The sequence below is a fragment of the Lynx canadensis genome, chromosome A1 (assembly GCF_007474595.2).
Source record: "Lynx canadensis isolate LIC74 chromosome A1, mLynCan4.pri.v2, whole genome shotgun sequence".
NCBI lineage: Eukaryota > Metazoa > Chordata > Mammalia > Carnivora > Felidae > Lynx > Lynx canadensis.
In genome coordinates, this window is record NC_044303.2 from 196458544 (window position 1) to 196484709 (window position 26166).

A 26166-nucleotide genomic window follows, 5' to 3' on the forward strand; every position below is an offset into this window, starting at 1 on the left:
CTATTTCCAAAAATAGTGATATTCTGAGGTACTGGGCATTAAGGCTTTAATTAGGGAACACAATAACAATATGGAAGAAGGGGGTGGTTTAGTCACCAAAAACCACTATTTAAATCATAGTGAATGTTGTAAGAAGCCATGACTACTTTCTTTTGCCCACTTTCATGTATCTATGTCATATATAAATATGTATAATAATAACACCTTTTCATACTCTACTGCTGATCAAAAATTAACAGAAGTCTTTTATACACATACCAGTATTCAACAGGAAAGAAAAGTTTATTTTAATTGAAGTACAGTTGACATATAATATTAGTTTTAAATTCTTCTTGAATGACATATTTTCTTTTAAATAGAAGAAAAATAGTATTATTCAACATAAAAGATCTTGGTAGATGGCATTGTACATATAATACTTATTCCGTATTCATAATTATGTTAACTTCACATATACAATTCCAGTATAAGGTTTATATACAATCAGGAATCTAAGGCTTTCATATTTTGTAGATTGTCCATATATGGTTTTCTAATTTTGTTCTGACTAGTCCACTTACTAATATTTCAAAAGTCTTTGTGGTCCACATTGAGCATTTATCCTTTAACAAGGAGATATACTTTTTTTTTTTTTTACATTTTATTTATTGTTGATAGAGAGAGACAGAGCACAAGTGGGGGAGGGGCAGAGAGAGCCGGAGACACAGAGTCTGAAGCAGGCTCCAGGCTCCGAGCTGTCAGCACAGAGCCCAACGTGGGGCTCGAACTCACAAACCATGAACTCATGACCTGAGCCGAAGTCGGACGCTTAACCGACTGAGCCACCCAGGTGCCCCTGACAAGGAGATATACTTTCTATATCTTCTAGAAATACTTTGGGATCACATCTGGAATATCACTTCTATGAAAACATAATTACACACTTTTAAAATATGTTGAATTAAGAGGCTTGACTTCTTGATACATAATAAGATTTGATTTTTTTTTTAAATGTTTCTTTCTTTTTAAGAGAAAGAAAGAGAGGGGGGAGGGGCAGAGAGAGAGAGGGAGACACAGAGTCTGAAACAGGCTCCAGGCCCTGAGCTGTCAGCACAGAGCCAGACATGGGGCTTGAACTCCGGAACAGCAAGATCATGACCTAGGCCAAAGTCAGATGCTTAACAGACCGAGCCACTCCAGCACTCCAAGATTTGATTTCTACTGAAGCTTTTAGTTGAAGATATTCCCACATTAGTTTCTCTTTCAAGGAATTTTTTCTTTATGAGTCCTTTTATGTCGACAGAGGGTCAGGCTATGTCTGAAGGCTTTTCCACACTGACTGCATTCATAGGGCTTTTCTCCTGTGTGAGTTCTGTGATGTATGAGGAGGTCAGACTTCTCAGAAAAGGCTTTTTTACACTCATTACATTCATAAGGTTTCTCCCCAGTATGGATTTTCTGATGTCTCATAAGGCAGGACACTTCACTGAAAGCCCTTTCACACCTGGTACATACGTAAGGTTTCTCTCCTGTGTGTATTCTCTGATGTACAAAGAGGTGCGACTTCATGCTGAAGGCTCTCCCACATTTGTCACACCCATAGGGTTTCTCTCCAGTATGAGTTCTCTGATGAATACTGAGGTGTGATTTTTGGAAAAACGCTTTCCCACACTCATCACATTCATAGGGTTTCTCCCCAGTGTGAATTCTTTGATGTTCAATGAGGTGTGACTTATGGGTGAAAGCTTTTCTACATTCAGTACATTCATAAGGTTTCTCTTGAGTATGGATCCTGAGATGTATAACAAGATTGGATTTCTTGCTGAAGGCTTTCCCACACTCTGTACATACAAAGGGCTTTTCTCCTGTATGAGTTCTCTTATGCATAATAAGGTCTGACTTCTGGAAGAAGGCTTTCCCACATTCACTACATTCAGTCTTTTTTGAGTATCTTCTATTACCACTAAATAAGCTGAAAAAATTCAAACTCCTACCGTAGGGGTCATATTTTTGGAGTCTCTGTTTTGAAGAAATGAAGTCTGTGCTCAGATGAAATATATTTCCAAGTGCATTACACTGGTTACCTTTCTCGTCAGTCCCAGCTTCCTGGTCAATGAACGCAGCATGCTTCAAAAGTGTTTCTTGGTTCTCTTGGTGTTGTTCCATGTGGCCGTCAAGTTGCCAGGTTTCTTCTATAAGGAAGCATAACTAACTATATGTGTGTGGATATTTCTGCTAATGTATCATGGCTCCTAACCTTTCACCCTATTGTGAGACTGAATCTTTACTCTCAGGCCTAGTATCTCTATCTAAAAGAAATACCAAGGCTAAATGGAATCCACACCCCTGAGCTTTGCAAGAAAACCACAACTTAAAAAAAACTATTATTAGTAGAAATGGAAATAGAGAATATGACCAAGAACACATATGTATCTGGCTATATGCAACTAGGACTTTGCAAATTGGGGAGAAAAATGAAACTAATCCCAAAGAGCAGTAAAAGGGATCAAAGCTGTGACAGGGTCAATAGGAAGAGCCCATTTGGTGAATGAAAATAACTAGAATGAGATGGTGATTAGAGGAAATGAAGGAAAGACTGGCTGAGGAACAGAGAGATCTGAGCTGGTGCTCATCAGCTCATTGTCAGATTGCTCTAGTGTAATCTCCACTTGTCTCTTTGTTTCCAATGTCTCTGAGCTCTTGTCTATTCGTCCATCAACATGAAATTGATTTGACAAAACCACCAACCACTTGCAAGCAGGAACACCTTTGTAGCCAGTGCTTCAAAAAGCCATATAACAGTAATTCATTCTTGTATGGGTGTGAGGGCCCAGGAATTCATATGTCCAGCAAGAGAGAGAGAGGCCACAGGGTAAGCAAAATACTACCTGCCTCAAGACAGATTAACCACTGGATTCTTGCTGCTCAGTGTATCATCTTATTCTATAATAGTTCATAGATACTGCATTAATCCTGATGTTCCAAATTTTTTTTTAATTATTTTTGAGACTGTGAGCAGGGAAGGGGCAAAGAGAGAGAGAGGAAGAGAAGATCTGTAGCAGGCTTTGTGCTGACAGCAGAGAGCCCAACGTGGGGCTCAACTCATGAACTGTGAGATCATGACCTAAACTGAAGTCAGATGCTTAACCCACTGAGCTACCCAGGTACCCCAATCCTGACTTTTAAATACTCTCCCCACCTTCATCTCTACCTACCACATATGGAAGAGGAACTGCAGTTAAGCACACAGGCAGTAAATCCAGATTACCAGGGTTTCAATCCTAGCTCCCTCCCTCACTAATTAGACATATGGCACAGGTCAAGTTCCTTGATCTCTCTGGGTCTCAATTTCCCTTCCCATAAAAAAGGAAAGTAATAGCACCTACCTTGTAGTGTTGTTGTGAGGATTAATGAGTCAATAGATGTAAAGTACTCAGAATACTGCCTCGTACATAATACATTTTCTCAGAGATCATTATGTGTATTATTATTGATCCTGAGACAACTATGTGCTTGCCACTTTCTGCTTTGTAACATGCTTTCCAAATTTCTGGATTCTATTACTATGGAGACTGTAAGCAGCAGATTTCTCATTCAGCATCTAAAATCCTATCTATCTTCATTTTCATCCATCTTATAAACCTCAGGCAATACTTGACTACTGTGAAACTTATGCTACCTACATCAGAGCAATAAAGTCATTCCTTGGCTCAGAATCCAACAATTCTACTTAACTTCTTAACCCCGTTCCCAACCTATAAGCCATCAGTCTTTAAAGAAAGTGAGTGGATTTCCATTCTTTATCCAACACTAGGTCCCCAGAAGCTAAACTAGACATCTGTCCAATGAAGATATACAGATGGCCAAAATACACTCATGCTCAATGTCACTAGTCATTCAATGCAAGTTGAAACCATAATAAGATACTACTTCATATCCATTAGGATTGCTATGATAAAAACAAAACAAAACAAAAAATAACAGGCATTGGTGAGGAATGTGGAAAAACTGGAAACTTTGGGCACTGCTGGTGAGAATGTAAAATTGTGTGGTAGCTGTGGAAAACATCATAGCAATTCCTTAAAAATGTAAACACAGAATCACCACATGATCCAGCAAATTCACTTCTGGGTATATACCTAAAAGAACTGAAAGCAGGGGCTCAAACAGGTTATTTGTACACCAATGTTCATAGAAGCATAATTCACAGTAGCCTAAAGGTGGAAACAATTCAAATGTTCACTGTAAATGAATGGATAAACAAAATGTGGTATATACACATGGTAGAATATTATTCAGCCATAAGAAGGAACAAAATTCTATCACATGCTGTAACACGGATGAACTCTGAAGGTATTACGCTAAGTAAAATAAATCAGATATACAAGGACAAATATTGTATGATTCCACTTAGATGGGGTACCCAGAATAGTAAGATTCATAGCAAAGAAAGGAGAATAGTGGTTCCCAGGGGCAAGCAGGGGAGGTAGAATGGGGAGTTATTGTTTAATGGGGTACAGAGTTTCAACTCGTGATGATGAAAGAGCTCTGGAGATGGATGGTGGTGATGGTGGCACATCAGTGGGCATACACTTAATGGCACTGAACTGTATGCTTAAAAATAGTTAAATTCTGCGTTATGTATACTTTGTCAAAATTGAAAAAAAAAAAAAAAGAAAAAATCTTCTCTACATCTTAAATGAAGTTGGTGAGAATCACAGGCAGAATATACCTGGCAAGGAAAACATCACTCTTTAACAGCCATGCAAAGAAAAGCATTACTGTGGGAAGGTGATATATGGAAATAGTGTTCAGGTGAATAAGGAACTTATGTTGGCCATCCCAGTTATTTCAAAAGGTCTAAGTCCTTTAAGAAGAGAGTCCTGAAGCATATTTTTCAAAGATGCTAACCCTTATTGATCAACTGTGATCTTTTTCTAAAACTTCTTTTAAATTCCAGTATAGTTAACATATAGTGTTATATTAGTTTCAGGTGTAAAATATAGTGATTCAACAGTTCCATATATTACTCAGTGCTCATCGTGATAAATATACTCTTTAAAAATTTTTTTTTAATGTTTACTTATTTTTGAGAGAGAGACAGAGACACAACATGAGCGGTGGGAGGGGCAGATAGAGAGGGAGACACAGAATCTAAAGCAGGCTCCAGGCTCTGAGCTGTCAGCACAGAGCCTGATGTGGGGCTCGAACTCACAGGCCGTGAGATCATGACCTGAGCTGAAGTCGGACGCTTAACTGATGGAGCCACCCAGGTGCCCCATGATAAATATACTCTAAATCCCCTTCATCTATTTCACCCATCCTCTCACCACCTCCCCTCTGGTAACCATTAGATCAACTGTGATTTTTTTTTAATGTTTATTTATTTTTGAGAGAGAGACAAGGGGAAGGGCAAAGAGAGGGCGACACAGAATCCAAAGCAGGCTCCAGGCTCTGAGCTATCAGCACAGAGCCTGAAATGGGGCTTGAACTCACGGACCACGAGATCATGACCTGAGCCAAAGTCAGGCGCTTAACGGACAGAGCCACCCAGGAGCCCCAGATCAACTGTGATCGTAATTTCATTCACTTCCATCCACAGAGCTCTTTACCTAACTCACCTGCATAGCTCCAATTTGGGATTTCTCTCTCTACCATCCATGGTTCTTCACCTTGCTCCAACTTGTGGATCACAGATGGCTTAGTAGTTTGATAGCCTGTCAATGGAAAACGATATGGGATTTGGACCTAGCTACCTGGGCTTCAGGTCCTTTGAACTCTGAACTTCATCAGGAACTGCCCGATGAAGGTGCCCATTTGTATCTGAAAAAGAGAGGTCTTTAAACAAACTTGTAGTCGTACCTCCCAGAGACTGTCAATGCTAAATCTACTAAGACTCAGAGCCATACTTGTAAAAGTACTTCCAAGGACTGACAATTTGGAACAACTGAGAAAGGAAAAGTAATTAACCAGACACATGTCAGTCAACACTGGGAAATGGTCCTCACCCACTGAGATGAGATTGATATAGTTCTCCAGCATCACATCCTTGTATAGATCCCTCTGGGGAAGGTCCAGATACTGCCACTCCTCCTGGGTGAAATTAACAACCACGTCCTTGAATGATACCGGTCCCTGTAACAACACATTCCTATTCCAACTAAAGTCATCGGTATTGCACAAAGTAGAAACAAAAAGCATGGCAAATGGTTTTAAGCATGTTCATTACTTGATTATCCTTCCTGAAATTTAGCCCCATTTCATTTTGGGTTGTATTATACTAATTTGGTCTCATTCTGTTTCTCTAGCACAGTCCTTTGATGCCCATTTGTCTAGTTTTGTGTTCCACTTCATGGGTGACAAAAAAATCATATCTAGAGTAGTTTATACTTACGGGTTCGTTATTTATTAGGCCATTCATTCATTAAGTCACTAAGCAAACATTTAGTGAGCGCCCCATACATGTCCAGAACTGAATGTCCTAGATCCAAAAGATCAAATATTGGAATCTGATCCAATTTGCCAAGGCACAGAAAAAATGCTCACTTGCTACCAAGTTACACAAAGAGAAAAGGCACTGTTCAAAATGCTCGCGATAAGTGTTTTTTCAACAAATATTTTAATTCTCAATGTTTCAAATTATAATGTGCTAAATATTTGTTTTTACTATTTTTCATTTCCCTATACTTGTATAACCAACAGTAAGAGGATTTAATGTTTGGACCAAAATTTTTAAAGGTCACAGAACCGTAACCAATGTAAAAAATCCTGCTAATTATTAAGATTGCTTTGCACGATTTTAGCTCACATGGTCATTTTTACAGTCCCTCACTCCTGTTCCTATATAATGGGACAACCTAACTCACCTGCGACTTGGTCATTTTCTGCAGCCTCTGGGTGAAGACAGAGATCTATGAGGACAGAGGGAAGGGAAGGGATGGAGCCATGAGAGACCAGGTATGACTTGAAGATCCCAGAATCACCAGTGTAACAAACCCATATGCAGATGCCGCAACAGCTGGGTTGAGGAAGCCACCCTGTGGGAGATTGTCCCCTGGGGCCCTCTAGAACTCACTGTGAGAAAAAACACAGATTTGCACTGAGATTTAGGATATCTGCTGCAAGGATATCTGTTGTAGCATTTTTAACATATTGAAAAGTTGGAAGACATTAAGGAACTGGTAAAACAGATATATACTCCAAAGATAAAGTAATTTACAGTCATCAAAAATGATGTTGCCAAATATTTATCAATATGTAATGGCAACTGGTGCACATCCTTCTGTGACTGTTTAGTCATGCCTTCTGTGGATTCTAACTAGGGCTGTAGGAGCACAGACAGGTTGGAGTCTGAAGGTAGAATGTACCAGCAACAGATTCTCACTGGGACCTAGGAACTGGGGAAGAGACACCAACAGACCCTGGAAATAAAATGTCCACATGGTGAGATTCACGCAACAGTCTTTCTGGAATCTTTCCCAGGGGAGCTGAGGTGCAGATTCCTGTGCTCCAAGCCAAGCAGGAGCAGAGGTCAGTTAAATCCTATGTTTTAGGTTGGGAGACCTCTATAAAGGGTAGGAGATTTAGAGGAAAACATTTGGGCTTGAATTTACCTGCTGGCTATTTGACTTTGGGCAAGTTACTCAGCTTTACCTTTCTGAGCCTCAGTAAAATCAGAAATAATATCTATGTTGTATCAGTGATTAGGTAAGAAACATATTTTGATTAAGGTAAGAAACATATTTTACAAAACAACCTAATGTTAATGTGTGTGTGTGTGTGTGTGTGTGTGTGTGTGTGTCCATGCTGGCTGTTCCTTCTACCCAGCACAACCTTCTATTTCTTCATCTTTGCTCAAAAATCACCAAGGAGGCCTTCGCTGTCTACCTAATTTAAACTTAATCCCCCCATCTCCCTTACCCTGATCTACTTTTTCTTTGTGTATAAGTTCAAATACATAATTTACTATCTAATATACTACATAATTATGCTTACTGTTAATTGACTATCTGTACTTACTAAAACTAAAATTTCATGAAGGCAGGGATTTTTGTCTGCTTGATTCAGTATTGCACCCCTAGGACTAACAATAGTGTCTGGCTAATAGATGCCCAATAGTCATCTTAAAAATACAGTTATATATAATACATTTCATAAAACAATCCTTATCACAAGGGAATACATATGTGCTACTTTACAGTATTTATTTTTAATGCTTGCATATAAGAGTACATGCTGTAGGATTCCATTTATATGATGTTCTACAAAGCAAAATTAGCCTATAGAGATAGAAATTGAAAAAAACTGGTTCTTAAGCAGGTGGGGGGGTTGCATTTCTGGGGGATTAAAATGTTCTGTATTTTGATGGGGGTGGTAATCATACGGGTGCATCTACAAACTTTCTACTCTGTAAATTATGTGCAAATCATTCTACGTAAATTTTATACGACCTAAAAGTACTGGCAAATAAAATACTAGTCTTGGCTCACTAAACAGATTTCACCACCACTACTGCGTTGCAGCCAATGGTTGAAAACCTGACTTAGAGGGTTGCTGTAGGGTTAAAAGTTAGATGCCTTTGGAAAAGCAGGTAGTAAGGTAGTACTCCACCTGGAACATTTCAGACCTTCAGTAAAACTTGGTTCTCTTTGCACACCCCGGAGGGCGCTCCTGACCCCGGTGCCACTTGCGCGCACTGGCACCGCTGGACGCGCTGCGGCAGCGACATCTGCAGCGCGACACCTGCAGCGCGACACCAGCAAGAATGCAGACCCGGACCCCGCCCGCCCCAGACTCACGGACCCAGGTTAAGGATGGTCACTGCAGCTTTTTGACACACCCCGGTCCACGCCTACCCCCAAAGTCCTATTGTTCTTCACCCACTCCACTTCCCCAAATCCGCGCCCGCTTCCTCCGCGCACCTTCAGCCCGGACCAAGACCAACCAGGTGCAAGGATCAGAGCCTCACTCCCGCCCGAGGGCAGCGCTGTGAGGACAGGGAAGGCACACATGCGCAGAAGAGGACGTCTCGCGCGCGCGCGCGGGTCTCGCAGGAGCCCGTTCCCTTCGACGGCAAAATACATCTCCCAGAATGCCTCAGCGGCGGCGCTGCACATGCGCGGCGAGAGGCAGGGCACGCGTGGGGCGTCGGGGCGCATTGCAGCGGATTCCGGCACTGCAGTCCCCACTCCAGGCTCCAAACCCCTCCTCCAAAGAGAACCCATAGAGGGTCGCTCGACGTACTGAGCCAGAGCCTAGCGATAGCTAGCCAGACCTACAACGTTTCAAGAATTTTCCCAGGCCTGAGCCTGCAGGACTTAACTCTGGAATTTGAGTTTGAGCCTGAAGCCTTTCATATTTTTGTGGTCAGCCCTTCTGCTTTTCTGAATGGACCCGTGAGTATAATGTTTTGACGAAAGGGGAGATACATTTCAGAGATTTCACTAAAATGCCTGTAAATGAAAGCTAGCAATGGTTTAAATTAGTATTCTGTGACCAGCTGGCATATTTTCTGAGAACACACAAATTAATTTTGATTACACAGACTTGAAGACCAATAGCTAACTAGTCTGTATAACATTAAAAAGAAAAACTTGAAAAAATCTACAGACAGGTTTCCTCCACAGGGCACTTGGATGTTATATATAAAGATGCTTCATGCTGATCTAGTGCGACATTAATCAATGCCCTGATAGGTACCCATAGTTCTAGGGAAACTGGTTTTTTGGGAAAAATAATTTTGGATAATCACCTTCCATGTTGTGCCAGTTTCCATATGGCTTAAAAGTTACAACAAAAACTTATACAGCATTTACTATTGTGTAATAAAGATTTTGGCTTTCATTCCAAGTTTCTGGCAAGTAAGCTCTAAACACTTGCAGTAAAGAATATGGCTGGCAGAATGAAGATTTTGTCCTCTATTATTGAGAGGTAGCCTCTAGATCTGTGGAATTTCCCCAGTAATGGAAATGCCCCTGGTGGGCCCTGATAATTCATCCTACCTAGAATGACTCATGGTGGGTCCCTGGAGAGTTGACACTGAGAAGATGACTCAGGGTGGGGGCTGGCCACTCCACAAAGACCATGTGATTAGAGAGTTGGGGTTTTAAACCAGAAGATATCATTTGGAGAATCTCTCAGGGGTATAAGGCAGGGTTGGAGATTGAGTTTAGCCTGAAGGCCGCGTAGGTAATGAAACCTGGATAAAAACTCTGGACGGGGAGCTCAGGTGAACTTCCCTGGTTGGCAGTATTGTAGGTATCTCTGACTCAGAGATCATACAAAAGTTTCACTTTTGTAACCCTTTCAGATCTTACACTATTAGTCTCTCCCTTTGGCTAGTTCTCATTCCTATCCTAATGCTATAATAAAACTATAATCATTAAGTATAGTGCTTTCCTGAGTTCTGTGAGTCATTGAAGTGAATCACCAAAGTATCAAAAAGGGCACTGGGAACCCCTGAATTTTTAGCCCACTAGCCAGAGGTGAGGGTGGCCTGAGAAGTCCTGAGCTTACAGCTGGTGACGGAAGTGAAGGCAGTCTTATGGAGGACTGTGATTTGTGAATTTAACCTGTGAATTGTGGCCCAGTTCCAGCTCATTGGTGTCCGAAGTCACTGAGATTATGGCCAGTGTGTTATTCTAGGTACTTTAAATGTATTAACTAATTTAATACTCCTATGACAACTCTGTGAACTAGATTCTATTAACTTCATTTTACACTTGAGGGAAATTGAGACACCCAGATTAACCCACTTAACTAGGGGACACACAGCTAGTTAGTGGGAGAGCAAGGCAGAATGGCTGTAGACCATGGGTTGGTAAACTGCCACTCAGGCTACATCAGCCAACTGCCTGTTTTTGTACTCTCTGTGACCATAGAGTGTTTTTTACATTTGTAAATGACTGGAAAAAAATTAATAGAGATGTGTTTAGGTGTTAGTTTATAAAAGTGACTGATGACACAGAGAGGTCAATGTCATTGAAAGAAAAATTTAATTTACTCAAAGTTCCCCTAGAAATGGGAGGCAGACTGGGTCCCAATTCTACTGAGGGGTTCCCTACACCAACAATAATCAAATCTCTGACATGAGCCAGGTGTCCTACGATTTCTGCCACATCTACTGGGAAATAGCATGAGATCCCACAGGTTAAGGGTTCAGTCCTACAAGACTGCTCCCAACCCCATTTCAGACCCTAGTCCCAAGCCCAGGTTATTCTGTGCTACAGATTGGAGGTTCCCAGGCCTCCTCCTACAGATGCCAGTCACAAGCCCAGGTTGTTAGTTGTACTTCTGACTGCCTGGCTATAAGTCAGAGGTTCTGACCACCCCTTCCTTCCTGGGTTCAATTAATTTGCTAGAACAGCTCATAGAACTCAAAGAAACATATTACTTACTAGATTACTGATTTATTAGAAAAGTATATGACCCAGGAACAACTAAATAGAAGACATATGTAGGACAAGGTATAGGGAAAGGGGGTGGAGCTTCCATGCTCTCTAAACAAGCCACTCTCCCCACATCTCCCTCCACATGTTCACCAACTTGGAAGCTCTTCAAACCCTATCCTTTCGGGTATTTATGGAGGCATCGTTACATAGGCATGATTGACTAAGTCACTGGCTATTGGTTATTGATTGATTCAACCTCTAGCCTCTATCCCATCCCTGAAAATCAGGAGGCCAGACTGAAAGTTCCACCTCTGTACTCTCGGTTGGTTGCCCTGGCAACCAGCCTCCACCTTTAGGTGCTTTCCACAAGTCACCTCAGTAACATGGTAACCCAGTCACCCAGTTGTGGTGGAAAAGGGCTATTGTGAATAATAGGACACCCATCTCAACTTACGACTCTAAAGCAATTTCAGATACTGAGAGCAAGAGACCGAATAGGATAACAGAAGATGCTCCCATTGCTCTTATCACTCAGGAAATTCCAAGTTTTGGAAGCTGAGAGCCAGGAACCATGGACAATGACCCAGTGTGTATGAGAAATACATCTTGGTCATCTGAATGACCAAATATGTTTTTTCTTATAAATTACAATGTCACATAGGACCACAGGGAGAAGCACCAGTGTCAGTCAGGAGGCAGGAGTAAAGGCATAGATCATAGCCTTTTTTTTTTTTTTTTTTAAAGATATGAGGGCTTTAAAAAAATTGTAGCATAGTTAACATACAGTGTTATATTAGTTTCAGGGTACAATATAGTGATTCAGTATTTCTATATATCACCCAGTGCTCATCACAAGTGCACTCTAGACCATAGCCTTTATTGGCATTTACATGAGAAAGGACAGGCAGAGCAGAATAAACCATTCACGATTGGCTGGTTTGAATAATTCTGGTGGGCTTGGGGGTATAGGGATTGGCCTTAATTGTTACCTGGATTGATTCAGGGCATATTAGGTTGGTGTGTGACTGTTAGATAAAGGAGGTGGTTGGGGGTATGAACTTGGGATTGGCTGGTTTGCATATGGGAGGAGTGCTGTCAGGTAAGCTGTTTATCACAATAGGAATTAACTATTTCTGAAAGGGGCAGTTTCCCCAGTCAGCAGTGACCTCCACCCCAGAATGTCAAAATATCAGAACATAGAGAAAATTTCAAAAATGGTTAACATAAAATAGTATTTCATAATACATGAACACTATATGAAATTCTAATTTTAGTGTATATAAATAAAGTTTTATTGGGACATAGTAACATTTATTTATTTACTATTTTCTATGGCTGCTGTTACTCTACAACAGTGGAGTTGATTTGTGATAGAGGCCATATGGCCTGCAAAACCTAAATTGTTTACTATTTGGCCTTTTACTAAAAAACATTTGACAACCTTTGCTCTATAGTAAATGTCCTTAATCTGTATGAAATACTGCATAAAAACGAAAGTGTAAAATTTATAAACATTTAAATATAAGGCTGTCTGTACTAAATCTTTGGGTGGGGAAACTCTTTAACATGTTACTATAAGGAAAAAATAGAAGACTAAATTATGGGAAATATTAAAAATTTTTATGGTAAAAAACAATTGTAAAAGTACTTCTACTTACGGGAGTAGGAGTAGTACTATATGGAGTAGATGTAGTTTTACTTATTCCTTTTGCTAAGGAAGAGTTTGGAATTATATACATGTTCCAGGACTGCATTGTTTTCTGGCTTTCATAGTTTCTGTTGAAAAGTCAATTGACAATCTTAGTCCTTAAAGGAAATACGTGTTTTCCTCTGACTACTTTAAGAATTTCAGCTTTTTAAAAAAAGAATATCTGGGGGCGCCTGGGTGGCTCAGTCAGTTAAGTGTCTGACTTTGGCTCAGGTCGTGATCTCGTGGTCTGTGAGTTCGAGCCCACGTTGGGCTCAGTGCTGACAGCTCAGAACCTGGAGCCTGCTTCTGATTCGGTGTCTCCCTCTCTCTCTGACCCTCCCCCCATTCATGCTTTGTCTCTCTCTGTCTCAAAAATAAATAAACGTTAAAAAAAATTAAAAAAAAAAAAGAATACCTGTATTGAGATATAATTCACCCATTTAAAGTATATAATTTAGTGGCTTTTAGTATAGTCACAGATATGTGCAGCCATCACCACAATCAATTTCAGAACATTGTTATCACTGCAAAAAGAAACTCAGTACCCTTTAGCTATTGCCCCACTATTCACCACCTCCCAGCCCTAAATACCTAAGCCTGGTACTTTCAGGCTCTGTAGATATGCCTGTTCTATTTATATTTTCATATAAATTGAATCATGTACTATGTAGTCTTTTATGACTGCCTTCTTTCACTTAATGTAATATTTTCAAGGTTCCCCGTATTGTAGCATGTATCAGTTCATTCTTTATGGACAAATAATATTCTATTGTATGTACAGACCACATTTTCTTTATCCATTCACCATTTGATCGGCATTTGGCTTGTTTGTACCTTTTGACTTTTGTAAATAATTATGTAAATAGTGTATACATTTTGGTGTGGATATACCACTTTCAATTCTTGCGTGTAGATTCCTGGCAGTGGAATTGCTGGGTCGTATAGTAATTCTCTGTTTAGTGCCAAGTTTTTTCCAAAGTGGCTACACCATTTTACATTCCCACCAGCAGTGTATGAGGGTTCTGATTTCACCACATCATTACTAACATTTGTTATTATCTGACTTTTTGATGCTAGCCATCCTAGTGGGTATAAAGTGGTATCTCATTTTGGTTTTGATTTGCAGTTCCCTGATGACTAATAATGTCAAGAATTTTTCATGTGATTGTTGGCTATTTTGATATGATGGAAGGTAAGGGTCCAATTTTATTCCTTTGCATGTGCCTATCTAATTTTCCTAGGGCTATTTCTTGAAAGAACAGTCCTTTTCTCATTGAATGGTCTTGCCACCCATGTCAAAAACCACTTGGACATAGGTGTCTGGGTATATTTCTGGACTCTTCATTCTATTCTATTGACCTATATATGTCTACCCATATGCTAGTACCACATTGTTTTGATAACCATGGTTTTGTAGTGATTTTTGAAGTAAAAAAGTATAAGCCCTCCAACTTTGTTCTGTTTCCAAGGTTGTTTTGGCTATTCTGGGTCTCTTGCAATTCCATGTGCATTTAAGGATAACCTTTTCTATTTCTGCAAAAGAAGCTGTTGGGTTTTGATAGGAATTTCGTTGAATCTCTGGATGCCTTTGGGGAATATTGCATCTTAATAATATCAAGTTTTCCGAATCAGTGATTGCATACTACCTTTCCTTTTGCTTAGATCTTTAATTCTTTTCAGCAATGTTTTTGTAGTTTTCAATGTAGAAGTATTGTACTTATTTGGTTTAATTTATTTGTTGGTAGTCTATTCCTTTGGATACTATTATAAATGGAATTGTTTGCTTAATGTCCTTTTCGAATTGTTCATTGATATTGTGTAGAAATATCACTTTTATGTTGGCCTTGTATCCTGCAACCTTACTGAATTTATTAGCTTCAATAATTTGTGTGTGAGGCAGGAGGGAGAGGTTTTTGGATTTTCCTAAGATTATGTTGCCTGTGAATAGATACAGTTTTCATCTTCCTTTCCAATTTGGATGCCCCTTATTATTTTTTTCCCTTGGCTAATTACTATGGCCATAATTTCAGCACAATGTTGAATAAAGTGGTGAAAGGAGGCATCCTTGTTCTGTGTTTGATCTTTTTTTTTTTAAGTTTACTTATTTATTTTGATCTTTCAAAGAACCAACTACTGGTTCTGTTGATCATTTCTATTGTTCTTCTCTATTTTGTTTATTTCCACTCAAATCTTTATTATCTCCTTCCTCCTTCTGTTTTAGTTTTCATGTCTTTCTAGTTACTTAAGGTGTAAAGTTAGGCAATTGCTTGTGATATTGCTTCTTTTTTTACTGTAGGCATTTACAGCTCTAAATTTCCATCCATGTCCTGCCTTCACTGTATCCAATAAGCTTGGTGTGTTGTCGTTTGTTTTGTTTTGTTTCATTTGTCTCTGTTTGAGGGTGGTGGGGAGGGGCAAAGGGAGAAAGAGAGAATCCCAAGATGGGATTTTACTTACTTTTAGTTAAGTAGCTACTGTAGTTTGCCAAAGGCTCTGAACTAGAAGCCTAGGTTTAAAAAAGAAGAGGAAGTGTTAGATGTTACAAACATGAGTATTGATACTTTTTCCTTGATTTAACCAGAAGGATAGGGATACAAACATGAGGAAAATATTTTCTCACTGGTTGATTCCGTATTATTTAATGTTACTTCCTTTTTTTTTTTTTTTATAATGTTTATTTATTTATTTTGAGAGAGAGCATGTGCACAATCAGGGGAGGGACCAAGAGAGAGGGAGGGAGAAAGAATCCTAAACAGGCTCAATCCTGTTAGCACGGGGCCCCATGTAGGGCTCAAATTCACAAACCATGAGATCATGACCTGAACCGAAATCAAGAGTTTGTACGCTTAACCTACTGAGCTACCCAGGCACCCCTGTTTCCAAGTATTTAAAGCAATTTTTTTTTTACATTTATTTATTTTTGAGAGACAGAGTGAGACAGAGCATGAGCAGAGGAGGGACAGAGAAAGAAGGAGACACAGAATCTGAAGCAGGCTCCAGGCTCTGAGCAAGTGTTCAGCACAGAGCCCAATGTGGGGCTTGAACCCATGAACTGTGAGATCATCACCTGAACTGAAGTCGGACACTTAACCCACGGAGCCACCCAGGCACCCCCAAATACTTTTAGATTTCCCTTGCATTTTTTTTTCTTTTACCCACTGGTTATCTAATAGTATCCTGTTTAATTTCTACATATTTGTGAACTTTCCAGTTTTTCTTCTCATTAGTTTCCAATTTCATTACCTTGTGGTTGGAGAACATAGTATATATGATTTCAGTGTTTTAAAATTTATTGATACTTGTTTTGTAGCCTAAGATGTGGTACATCCTGAAGAATGTTCCGTGTGAACCTGAAAAAAATAAGTGTTTAGCTGTTACTGGGTATAGTGTCCTGTATGTCTCTTAGGTCTAGTTTAAGTGTTAATCAGGTTATTTATATCCTTATTCATTTTGTGTTTCTATGTTCAATCCATTATTTGAAATGGGGTGTTGAAGTCTCCCACTGCTATTATAAAACTGTCCATTTCTCCCTTTAATAATGTCAATATTTGCTTCAATATTTTTGGTCCTTGTTCAGTGTATAAATGTTCATAATTGTTAATATTTTTGATGAATTGACTCTTTTATCAATATATAATGACCTTTTTTCTCTTGTAACAATTTCTGACTTCATGTCTATTTTGTCTACAATAACAACAGAAAGGTGAAAGTAACAGGAGGACAGAGTTGTAAAGGATCAATGTTTTGTATGCTGTTAGAGCTACATTGGTAACGATTCAAAGTAGATTATTGTACATTCAGGATGTTAATTGTAATTTCCATAGCAACCAATAAGAGAATAACTAAAACATTTTCAAAAAAAGAACTAAACAGGGATTCAAAATGGTACACTGTAAAAAAAAAAATCAAACACAAAGAAGGCAGTATTGAGGGAATTGAGGCACACACAAAAAATATGACACATAGAAACAACTAGCAAAATGGCAGAACAGTGGTCATTTTAAATGTAAATGGATTAATGGATAGGGAAGAAACATGCTCTAACTATATGTTATCTATAACTATATGCTATCTTAGCAGGTAAGATGTTTTCATTTACTTTGATAAGTTTATAGAGTGAATTTAACCGCAGATTTACACTTGCAGTGTCTACTGAACATTTTTCTAGTTGAAAAAAGTCTAGTTTACAATTGGACAAGATATCAACAATATTATTTTCTTTAGTTTCATGAAAATCTTTATAAATGAAAAAGACAGTTTGACCTCCATTTTTCAATCCAAGTGTGAAGAGCTAGGGGATTTGTTTTCTGTCATGATTTGATGTATTTCCTGATATACCACTGAAAGCAGGATTGGGGCATCTGGGCAGCTCAATTGGTTGAGTGCCCAACTCTTGATTTCGGCTCATGTCATGATCCCAGGGATGTGGAATCGAGCCCCACATCAGGCTCCATGCTAAGTGTGGAGCCTGCTTAAGATTCACTCTCTCCCCCTCTGCCAGTCTCCCTTACACTCTTTCTCTCTCTTAATAAGATAAAATAATAAAATAAATAAAAAATAATACAAGGGGCGCCTGGGTGGCTCAGTCGGTTGAGCGACTGACCGGCTCAGATCATGATCTAACAGTTCATGGGTTCGAACCCGTGTGGAGCTTTGCACTGGCAGCACAGAGCCTCCTTTGGATTCTTTGTCCCCCCTCTCTCTGTTCCTCCCCTGCTTGTGCTCTCTCTCTCAAAAATAAGTAAACATAAAAATAGTAATAATGATAATAATAATACAAAGCAGGATTGGCTCTACACTGTAAGGGGCTAACACATCTGTTACCAAAATTTCTCCTTTTGTCCACAGGACATTTTAGTTGCAACATTTGAGTTTGGAAATGTAATTTTATTCCGTTTCATATATAAGTGATTAGAACTATACAGTAATATCTATTTATGCTGTCTAATATAACTGGGAAATTACTATTTTCAACTCAGTGTTGGTGTCTTTTGGGGAGGCAAAAACCCGTTTATTTATTTAGAAGTATTTGCCTGTCATCCTTGACTCGTTTCATGGTGCTTTTGCACCCCCTTCACCACCATGCCCAAGCCTGAATTCTCTTTTGCATATTGTGCAATTTGCTCTATTTTAGTTTTTTACCTCCCTAATCCAGGTATGGGTGTGTCTTTACATCTGTCCTCAAAATAAGAGGCTTTTTTTGGGCAATGTCATTGGTATTACAGTTGTTTTCATTTTCATTTTCTGAACTCTTAGAAAACATGGTCACAATATTTACAATTTAAAAATTAAACAAGCATTGTGTACAAAGCACGATGGTTAATCCACAGACAAAGCAAAAGACTGTTAACACTTATGATTGCCATGCATTTAAGTTATACACTTAAAACGTATCACTCCTGAGTGACACAACAATGGATAATCCATTATTGTAAATCGCAAATCATGGTTGCCAACATCAGAAGCCAAGGGGAAAAATAGCAATGCTGACTGGGAAAGGTACAAAATCTATATCCTTATCCACTTGACTTTAAAAACGTGTTATGCATATTTTCATGTGTCTGTTGGCCATCTGGATGTCGTCTTTGGAAAAGTGTCTATTCATGTCTTTTGCCCATTTCTTCATTGGATTATTTGTTTTTTAGGTGTTGAGGTTGGTAAGTTCTTTATAGATTTTGGATACTAACCCTTTATCCGATGTGTCATTTGCAAATATCTTCTCCCATTCCATCCGTTGCCTTTTAGTTTTGTTGATTATTTCCTTTGCAGGGCAAAAGTTTTTTATCTTGATGAGGTCCCAGTAGTTCATTTTTGCTTGTATTTCCCTTGCCTTTGGAGATTTGTAGAGCAAGAAGTTGCTGTGGCTGAGGTCAAAGAGGTTGTTGCCTGTTTTCTCCTATAGGATTTTGATGGTTTCCTGTCTCACATTTAGGTCTTTCATCCATTTTAGTTTATTTTTGTGAATGGTGGGGTCCAGTTTCATTCTTCTTCGTGTTGCTGTCCAGTTCTCCCAGCACCATTTGCTAAAGAGACTTCTTTCCATTGGATATTCTTTCCTGCTTTGTCAAAGATTAGTTGGCCATACATTTGTAGGTCCAATTCTGGGTTCTCCATTCTATTCCATTGGTCTGTGTGTCTGTTTTTGTGCCAATACCATACTATCTTGATAAGTAGAAACTTAACAGAGGACCATGGGGGAAGGGAAGGGGAAAAAATAGTTTCAAACTATAGGCAAACTCTTATAGGCAAACCATAAGAGACTCTTAAATACAGAGAACAAACTGAGGGTTGATGGGGGGGGGGCAAGGGGAAGGGGAAAATGGGTGATGGGCATTGAGGAGGGCACTTGTTGGGATGAGCACTAGGTGTTGTATGTAAGCAATGAATCATGGGAATCTACTCCCGAAGCCAAGAGCACACTGTATACACTGTATGTTAGCTAACTTGACAAATTATATTTTAAAAATAAAAATAAAAACGTTGTTGCTCATTGCCTTAGTTTTTAGGTCACCTTATAGGTGTTGCACTTTCCCCCAACTTTCCCCACCCATCTCCTCAAACTGAGACGTTTGAAGTCCTGAGGATGGATTTCCTGGGAAATTCCAGACAAACCTAGGGGGTTAGCCACCCTACCTCGGTCTTCCCCCTTCCACTCACTCAGTGTCCTTTTTATCCCTTTCAGTCTCCCCCTCTTCTGCATTCTCCCCTCGTCTCAGACCTCAGCCTTTCAGTCTCAATACCTACACCCCCCGCCCCCCGCGTTTTGTGCCTTAGTCTCCATTCTCTGTTCCTCAGATTCTCCTTTATTTTGTGCCTCAGTCTCATCATTGTCTCACTTTTCCTTTTTTTCATCAGACATTCCCTGCAACATACTACGGTAGTAGGAATTTCCCCAACGCGATTCCTTAGCATTGTTTTTTTTTAGCATAATTAACGGTTTTATGACCCCTCTCCCCCCCCCCCCCCCATGAGCCCTTCCATCACTTTTGCCCCTCTGTCCTACAGTGGAATCCCCTTGTATAGGGCGAATCCCCCTGTATAGGGCTGTACCATTTACCAGCACTTTGAAGTAGAATCCCTGCAAAAGGATTCCACCGTTCCAAATTCCTCTTTCCCCAGTTAGTCTTCAAATAAAGGACTGCACTACTGCACCTTCTTCCCGATCCTTTAAAAGCTCTCGGCAAAACTTTGCCCCACACGGGTTTATATAATCTTCCTTTCGGTCATTTTACCCGTTCCCCTCGCCGCCGCAAAGACACGGTCCAAACTCAGGCTGGGAATAAACCCAAGTTCCTCCTCATGTACGGAATTGTCCGGGTTCTCAAGATGGCGGCTTCCGCAGTGAGACACAGCGCATGGGGGCGGACATCTTGCCTCCTGAACAAAGCCGCAGAGAATGCGGAGTGGGCAAAACCGCGCAGAATAGCTCGGCGCATGCTTGAGAGCCCTGCGCTGTGGTCACCCAGGCAGGAAGCGGGTGTTAATCACGTTAATCCATGACAGCTGTCCCGGGTTAAACTGTGACGGACGTTTCCGGACCTGATAATCGAGCTGGGAGTAGAAGTGGGGTTTATGGATTGAGTCATGAGGAAGTTTGGGGTTGATATTGGAGGGGCGGTCAGCAATTGGAGGTCTATGGAGTCTGATGGGAAGTCTGTGGGATGAGTGTTGGGTACATGTAGAGGTCAGTAATAAGGAGAGCTGTCTGATCTGTGGGTCAGGGATGGCAGGTCTGTGCGCTGTTGGAGTATCCATATGACCAGTGATTTGTGAACCTATATGGCTAGTCTTGTGTTGGGGGTTTGTTGGAAGTGCTCTTTGGGATTTGTGATTTCTGCCCCTGCTTGATTCAGTGATTTGTAGGAGTCATTAATTCAGCCAGTGGCTGATAAAGGTCCGTCCTGGTTTAGTGAGAAAACTTTACAATTTATGTGAAGTCCGAGGTGGCCCCCACCTTGAAGCCCCTCCTCAGATGTTTTCTCAAATCACCATCTCCCTCCATCGCTCAAAAGCTCACAGAAGAAAACATCCTTTGAATGTAAGACCAAACAAATCTAAAGCAATAACATTATTATTGTCGATTCTCTCTAGCCAAAGACCTCCAGGAACACCCTGTAGTTGAACAGATTGGGTTTATCGCTCTAGCATCTAGTTACACCATGGGGAAAGCGGGGGCTTCTCAGAAAGAGCGTGTTAGAAAGAACTTACAGGATTTGTGTTAGGTGATTTCGAGGAGGGCCTAAGGGAGTGGACCTTGCTCTGAATTGGATGTTGTAAGGAAGTGGGGTAATTCATTGTTTGGGAATTTCAGTACATCTGGAGAGAGGAAAGACTAACCTAAAGTTAAAGCTGTAATAGGTGAGGAAGTAGCAGTCACTCATGTTAACCAGGAGAGAGGGTGTTTTGTGGATTGGACAATGTGGATGTTTTGTCTGTGTTCAGACATGACTTCAGAGAGGGCTTGTTTTTGTTTTATTCCATCTTGGTCACTGAGTGGCCTTGTCTGATGTTGATACTCTGTGTAATTATATTAAATAGGAGAGTTTGAGTGCCAGACCAGCTCTGAAATGTGAGAGCTGCCTTTTCTTTTTCTTACATGAGGTGTGATTTCAGCCCTGTTTCTTCCTATTTATTGAATTTGTTCTACATTCTGTTCAGCAAACATTTATTAAACACCTGTTATTTACTTGTTTCAGAGCTCAGTGTCCAGAGAGGAGCCTGACTATTTGATTGTTTCCTTCTAGGTTCATTTTGACAAAGCCTGGGATAACCCCATATGAAACAGTCTGCCTATCATGGGAGCACTCACTTCCTGTGAATGAGTACAGCCTTCTCTGGATGATCCATCCTGGGACTGAGAAGAATTCACCAGGTAAGTATCTTTCTGCACTGTACTGTATTCCTGTTTATCAATGGTTCTAACCGGTCACGATTTTCTTATGTGGATAACTGCACTATTGGAAATCAACAATAAAATCTTAAGCAAAAAACATGTTAAAATCAGCAAAATCAACAGTTTTAATCTTTGAATATTGACTTGGCAAGATAATTTGCTGGGTTAGGGGAAAATATAAAAGAGCTCTTAGGATTTTGCTGGCTGCTTACATCTAGGGAATATGGGTGCATTCCTTAGTTTTCTACTTGGTCATTCTTATTCTTATTGTCAGGGAACTGCTCCATCTGCAGTTAAATCTTACATATATGTGTAGACATGATTATTGTCTTATGATAGAGTCTTAACAGATAGAATTGCAAATAGAATTGCTGATTCAAAGGGGAACATTAAGGTGTTTGTATATCAACAGAAATAACTTCGTTTATCCAATTAAAAATCACCTTGTACATTTTCTGTGTGATCATATTATAATCACAAGAGGACTTTTTTCACATGGTGCATACAGATCCTTCTGTAAGGATCAGATGACCTTCTATGGGGCGACCTGTTTTTCATCTGACTTCTGTTGGTGGTTGTTTCTAGATGGTAAATGGCCCCTGGAGACTTAGTCTGTCTCTCAGTCCTGATTCTTCAGACCTCTGCTCTTTTGGAAGAGAAGCAGAAAATGACCAAGTCTCACGTGAGTTGCTTGCTTATTTTGTTGTTGGTTTCCATATAATCAAATGGAAAAGTGTAGAAAGCTAGAGATTAGAATTAGGGAAAATGTAGAGAGAACAAAGACTTGGAATGAGTTGCTATGTAATAAGTAGAACCACATAAAACCACTATTAGAGTTCACATATATATTTGTTATGTATAAGTTCTATATAAATATAATACACTTATATTTACATTATGTCTATTTTACATAAATGTGTAAAGTAAAGTGCACATTTGTTTGATCTTTTCTAGCAGCCACAGTGGAAAGGTAGAGAACATCATATATGTGATTTGGCATTCTCCACAAATCAGGAAAAAAAGAAATTTCTTTGGGGGGCGGGGGTCTCCTATAGATGATGTCCTGACCTATACTTCTGCATAAATGTATCAGTAGATTTTTTGTGGTTGTGTCTTTAAATATTTTTTTAGAGGACAGTTACAATGTTAAAGCTGAACTCCATAAGCATTATTCTTTGGGAGAACTAAGGTACAGTTTATCCAGAGATAAAACCTAGATAAGATGGAATGATGAGTATCTATTTCTCTAATATGATTATTTCTCTCAAATAGGCAGTTCTGTACTTAAAATTCTGTGGTAAACATTTGGAGCACAGGGGTCTCTGATTTTCTATAGCCTTTGCTGTGGTCTCAGGGTTTGTGAAGCTACTCCCCAACTGAATGCCAGTTCTTGCCCTATTTTTTTCAATTTATAAAATCATTTTACTATTTTTTTGTCCTAGCCTGAATTATCCCTACTTGGTAAAAACATTTAAGAAATGCATAAATAAATAAATAAATAAATAAATAAATAAGATAAAGTGAAAAGGATTTTAAAATTCCCTTTCTCCTGGGATAGCCAGTATTAATAATTTGCAATGCTTAGATTTTTTTTTCCCCATCTGGAAACTGTTTCTTGTTTTTAAAACATAAAGTCTCAACTTTCTTATTTAACTGAATGACTATCCACTTTTTCCAGTACCATTTATTGAACAATTTACTTATTTAAAATGCTGCCTTTATTGAATTCCCATTTGTGAGTAAGTCTCTTTTGCTCTTCTGTTCTTCTGATATGTGACTCTTTTTGCTAAAGACAAAATTTTACATCATTTTTCTGAATAGGCATGACATAGAACTGGGCACATAGTTTTGCATGCTGTGGTAAAAATGGGAATGATCACTTCAGATTGAACAGGAGCATGCTATTATAGGGTCCATTGTCATTTGAGGATGTGGCTGTAGCTTTCACTAAGGAGGAGTGGCAGCAACTGGACCCTGCTCAGAGGACCCTGTATAGAGATGTGATGCTGGAGAACTTCAGCCACGTGATCTCATTGGGTAAGGATGGCTTCCCCGCATATCTCAGCATATCTAATCCGGTGCTTATCTCTTCTCATTTGATCAAATTGGGTGGGTTCCTCACATATGTAATGACTGATTTTGTGCTCTCTATTCCCCAATCTCCTCTCCAGCGGGTTATTACTCTGCTGGGGGCAGCTGGACAGCTGGACAGCTTCATTGTGGGGCTCCTAAAATAGCACCCTTTTTTTTCTTCACTGCAGTCAACCCAATTCCTCTCTGATTTCTCTATAATAGGGCATCCAGTTTCCAAACCAGATGTCATCTCCAAGTTGGAACAAGGAGAAGAGCCATGGATAATAAAGAGAGATGTATCAGATTGGATCTATCCAGGTAAAAATCTGGCAGGTGGGAGTCAAGGGAAGTGAAATCTCAGTTTCTTTGTTTTTTGTTTTTAATTGGCTGGTGGCTGAGACTTATGCTTCCACCTAGTTGGCATCTCCTATTCCCTCTTGCTCCTGTGCTGAACGTGTAGTAAGTATTCGACAACTCGTTAAGTAATAGTGAGCCACAAAGAGAAAAAAAGTTTCTTACTGATTCACTCAACAATCATGTCTTTAGTGCCTTTCGAGAAGAAATTCAAAGGCACTAGAAATCAGATGCTTTTCAGGAACATAGGTTTTACATGGAAAGATAAGAATCAAAGTTCATGGCTGTATAAAATTGCATGACCAATCTAGTTAATGTTTTAGGAGTTAAATGAAAATCATAGTCTAAAGAAATGTGGCATAACTTAAGAAGGCATGTTTTCCCAGCGTGAACCAGCCCCTCTGAAGTATATTTGAAGTGTGGGTTAGGCAGGAGGATGGCGAAGGCAAGCTCTAGGAATGGATGTGTATAAATTCTTGGAGTTAGGAATCCTTATGGCTTTCTGGAAGAAATTTGCTAGGCTTACTTGACTTCAGTAAAAGCTATTTATTGGAGACTAACGTAATATAAGTATGGATGCACAGTGTGAATACAGACAAAGTTTCATTAGCTGTACTCTGAAATTTTCTGTTACTGTTTTTATTTACACAACTTTAAGATATAACTCACATGCCTTACAGTTGACCCAAAGTTAACAATTCAGTGGTTTTTAGTGTATTCACAGATAATGTGTAACAATTGCCACAGCCAATTTTAAAACATTTTTATCACCTACAAAAGAGATCCTGTACTCTTTAGCTATCACACCCATTTCCCATCTCCCAGCCCTAAGCAACCACTAATCTACTTTCTGTCTTTGTTAATTTGCCTACTCTTGATATTTCATTTATTAAATGTCTTTTTTTAAGTTTTATTTATTTATTTTGAGAGAGACAGAAACAGTGTGAGGAGGTTAGAGGCAGAGAGTGAGGGAGAGAGGAGAATCCTAAGCAGACTCTGTGCCACCAGTGCAGAGCCTGACATGAGACTCAAACCCACGAAACTGTGAGATTGTGACCTGAGCCAAAACCAAGAATTGGACGCTTAACCAACTGAGCCAGCCAGGTGCCCCTTGATATTTCATTTAAATGAAATAATGTAATATGTGGTCTTTTGTGACTGGCTTCTTTCAGTTAGCATCCTGTTTTTGAGGTTCATCCACATTATAGTGTGTATCAGTCTTTCATTCCTTTTTTGGCTGAGTAATATTCCATTGTATGGATATACTACATTTGGTTATCCATTCATCAATCATTGGATATTTGGCTTGTTTCCACCTTTTGGCAACATGAATAATGCTACTGTAAACATTCATGCATAAGTTTTTGTGTAGACATAGGTTTTATTTTTTCTTCAGTATGTACCTAGGAATGGAATTGCTGGGTCATATATCAACTTTGTGTTTAACTAAAATAGTCCCTGATGACTAATGATGCTGAGCATATTTTCATTTGCTTATTTATCATTATGTATCTTCTTTGGAAAATAGTGTGTTGGGATCCTTTTTCTATTTTGAACTATTTGTCTTTTGATTAATGAGTTGTAAGAATTCTTTGTATAGATAAAATTCTTGTATAGAACATATATGGAATTTTTATGTAAAGTTCTTTATGTAGATAAAGTGTTTTGTATAGATTCTTTTTTGTTGTCCACTGGTACTGATTTCAGTATTAATTAGGACAGGCTAGATATACTGTATTACAGATTAACCTCCACATGCCAGTGCCTTAACACAACAGTGTTTGTTT

At 39.4% G+C, this 26166-nt stretch overlaps 2 protein-coding genes across 5 annotated transcripts in view; one reads left to right on the top strand and one right to left on the bottom strand.

The window, feature by feature from the left end:
* Positions 1-1125: 1125 nt before the first annotated feature.
* Positions 1126-9137, bottom strand: LOC115521759 (zinc finger protein 182-like). Its single transcript, XM_030327230.1, has 5 exons — positions 8901-9137; positions 6846-6890; positions 5988-6114; positions 5601-5696; positions 1126-2171 (listed from the first exon to the last, which is right to left on the bottom strand). The coding sequence occupies exons 1-5, from the start codon at positions 9135-9137 to the stop codon at positions 1243-1245; spliced, it is 1434 nt and encodes a 477-aa protein (XP_030183090.1). The 3' UTR covers positions 1126-1242.
* Positions 9092-26166, top strand: part of LOC115523258 (zinc finger protein 300-like) — a 32978-nt gene continuing 15903 nt past the window's right edge. Inside the window, exons 1-5 of one of the 4 annotated variants that reach the window (XM_030329074.2) lie at positions 9092-9374; positions 21804-21931; positions 22538-22634; positions 23863-23989; positions 24248-24343. In XM_030329074.2, the coding sequence (XP_030184934.1) occupies positions 22545-22634; positions 23863-23989; positions 24248-24343 (313 nt within the window). In that variant the 5' untranslated portion in view covers positions 9092-9374; positions 21804-21931; positions 22538-22544. Of the gene's footprint in view, positions 9375-20526; positions 21932-22537; positions 22635-23862; positions 23990-24247; positions 24344-26166 lie in introns of those variants that run through there. The other 3 variants (XM_030329065.2, XM_030329083.2, XM_030329102.2) reach the window with 3 other exon arrangements.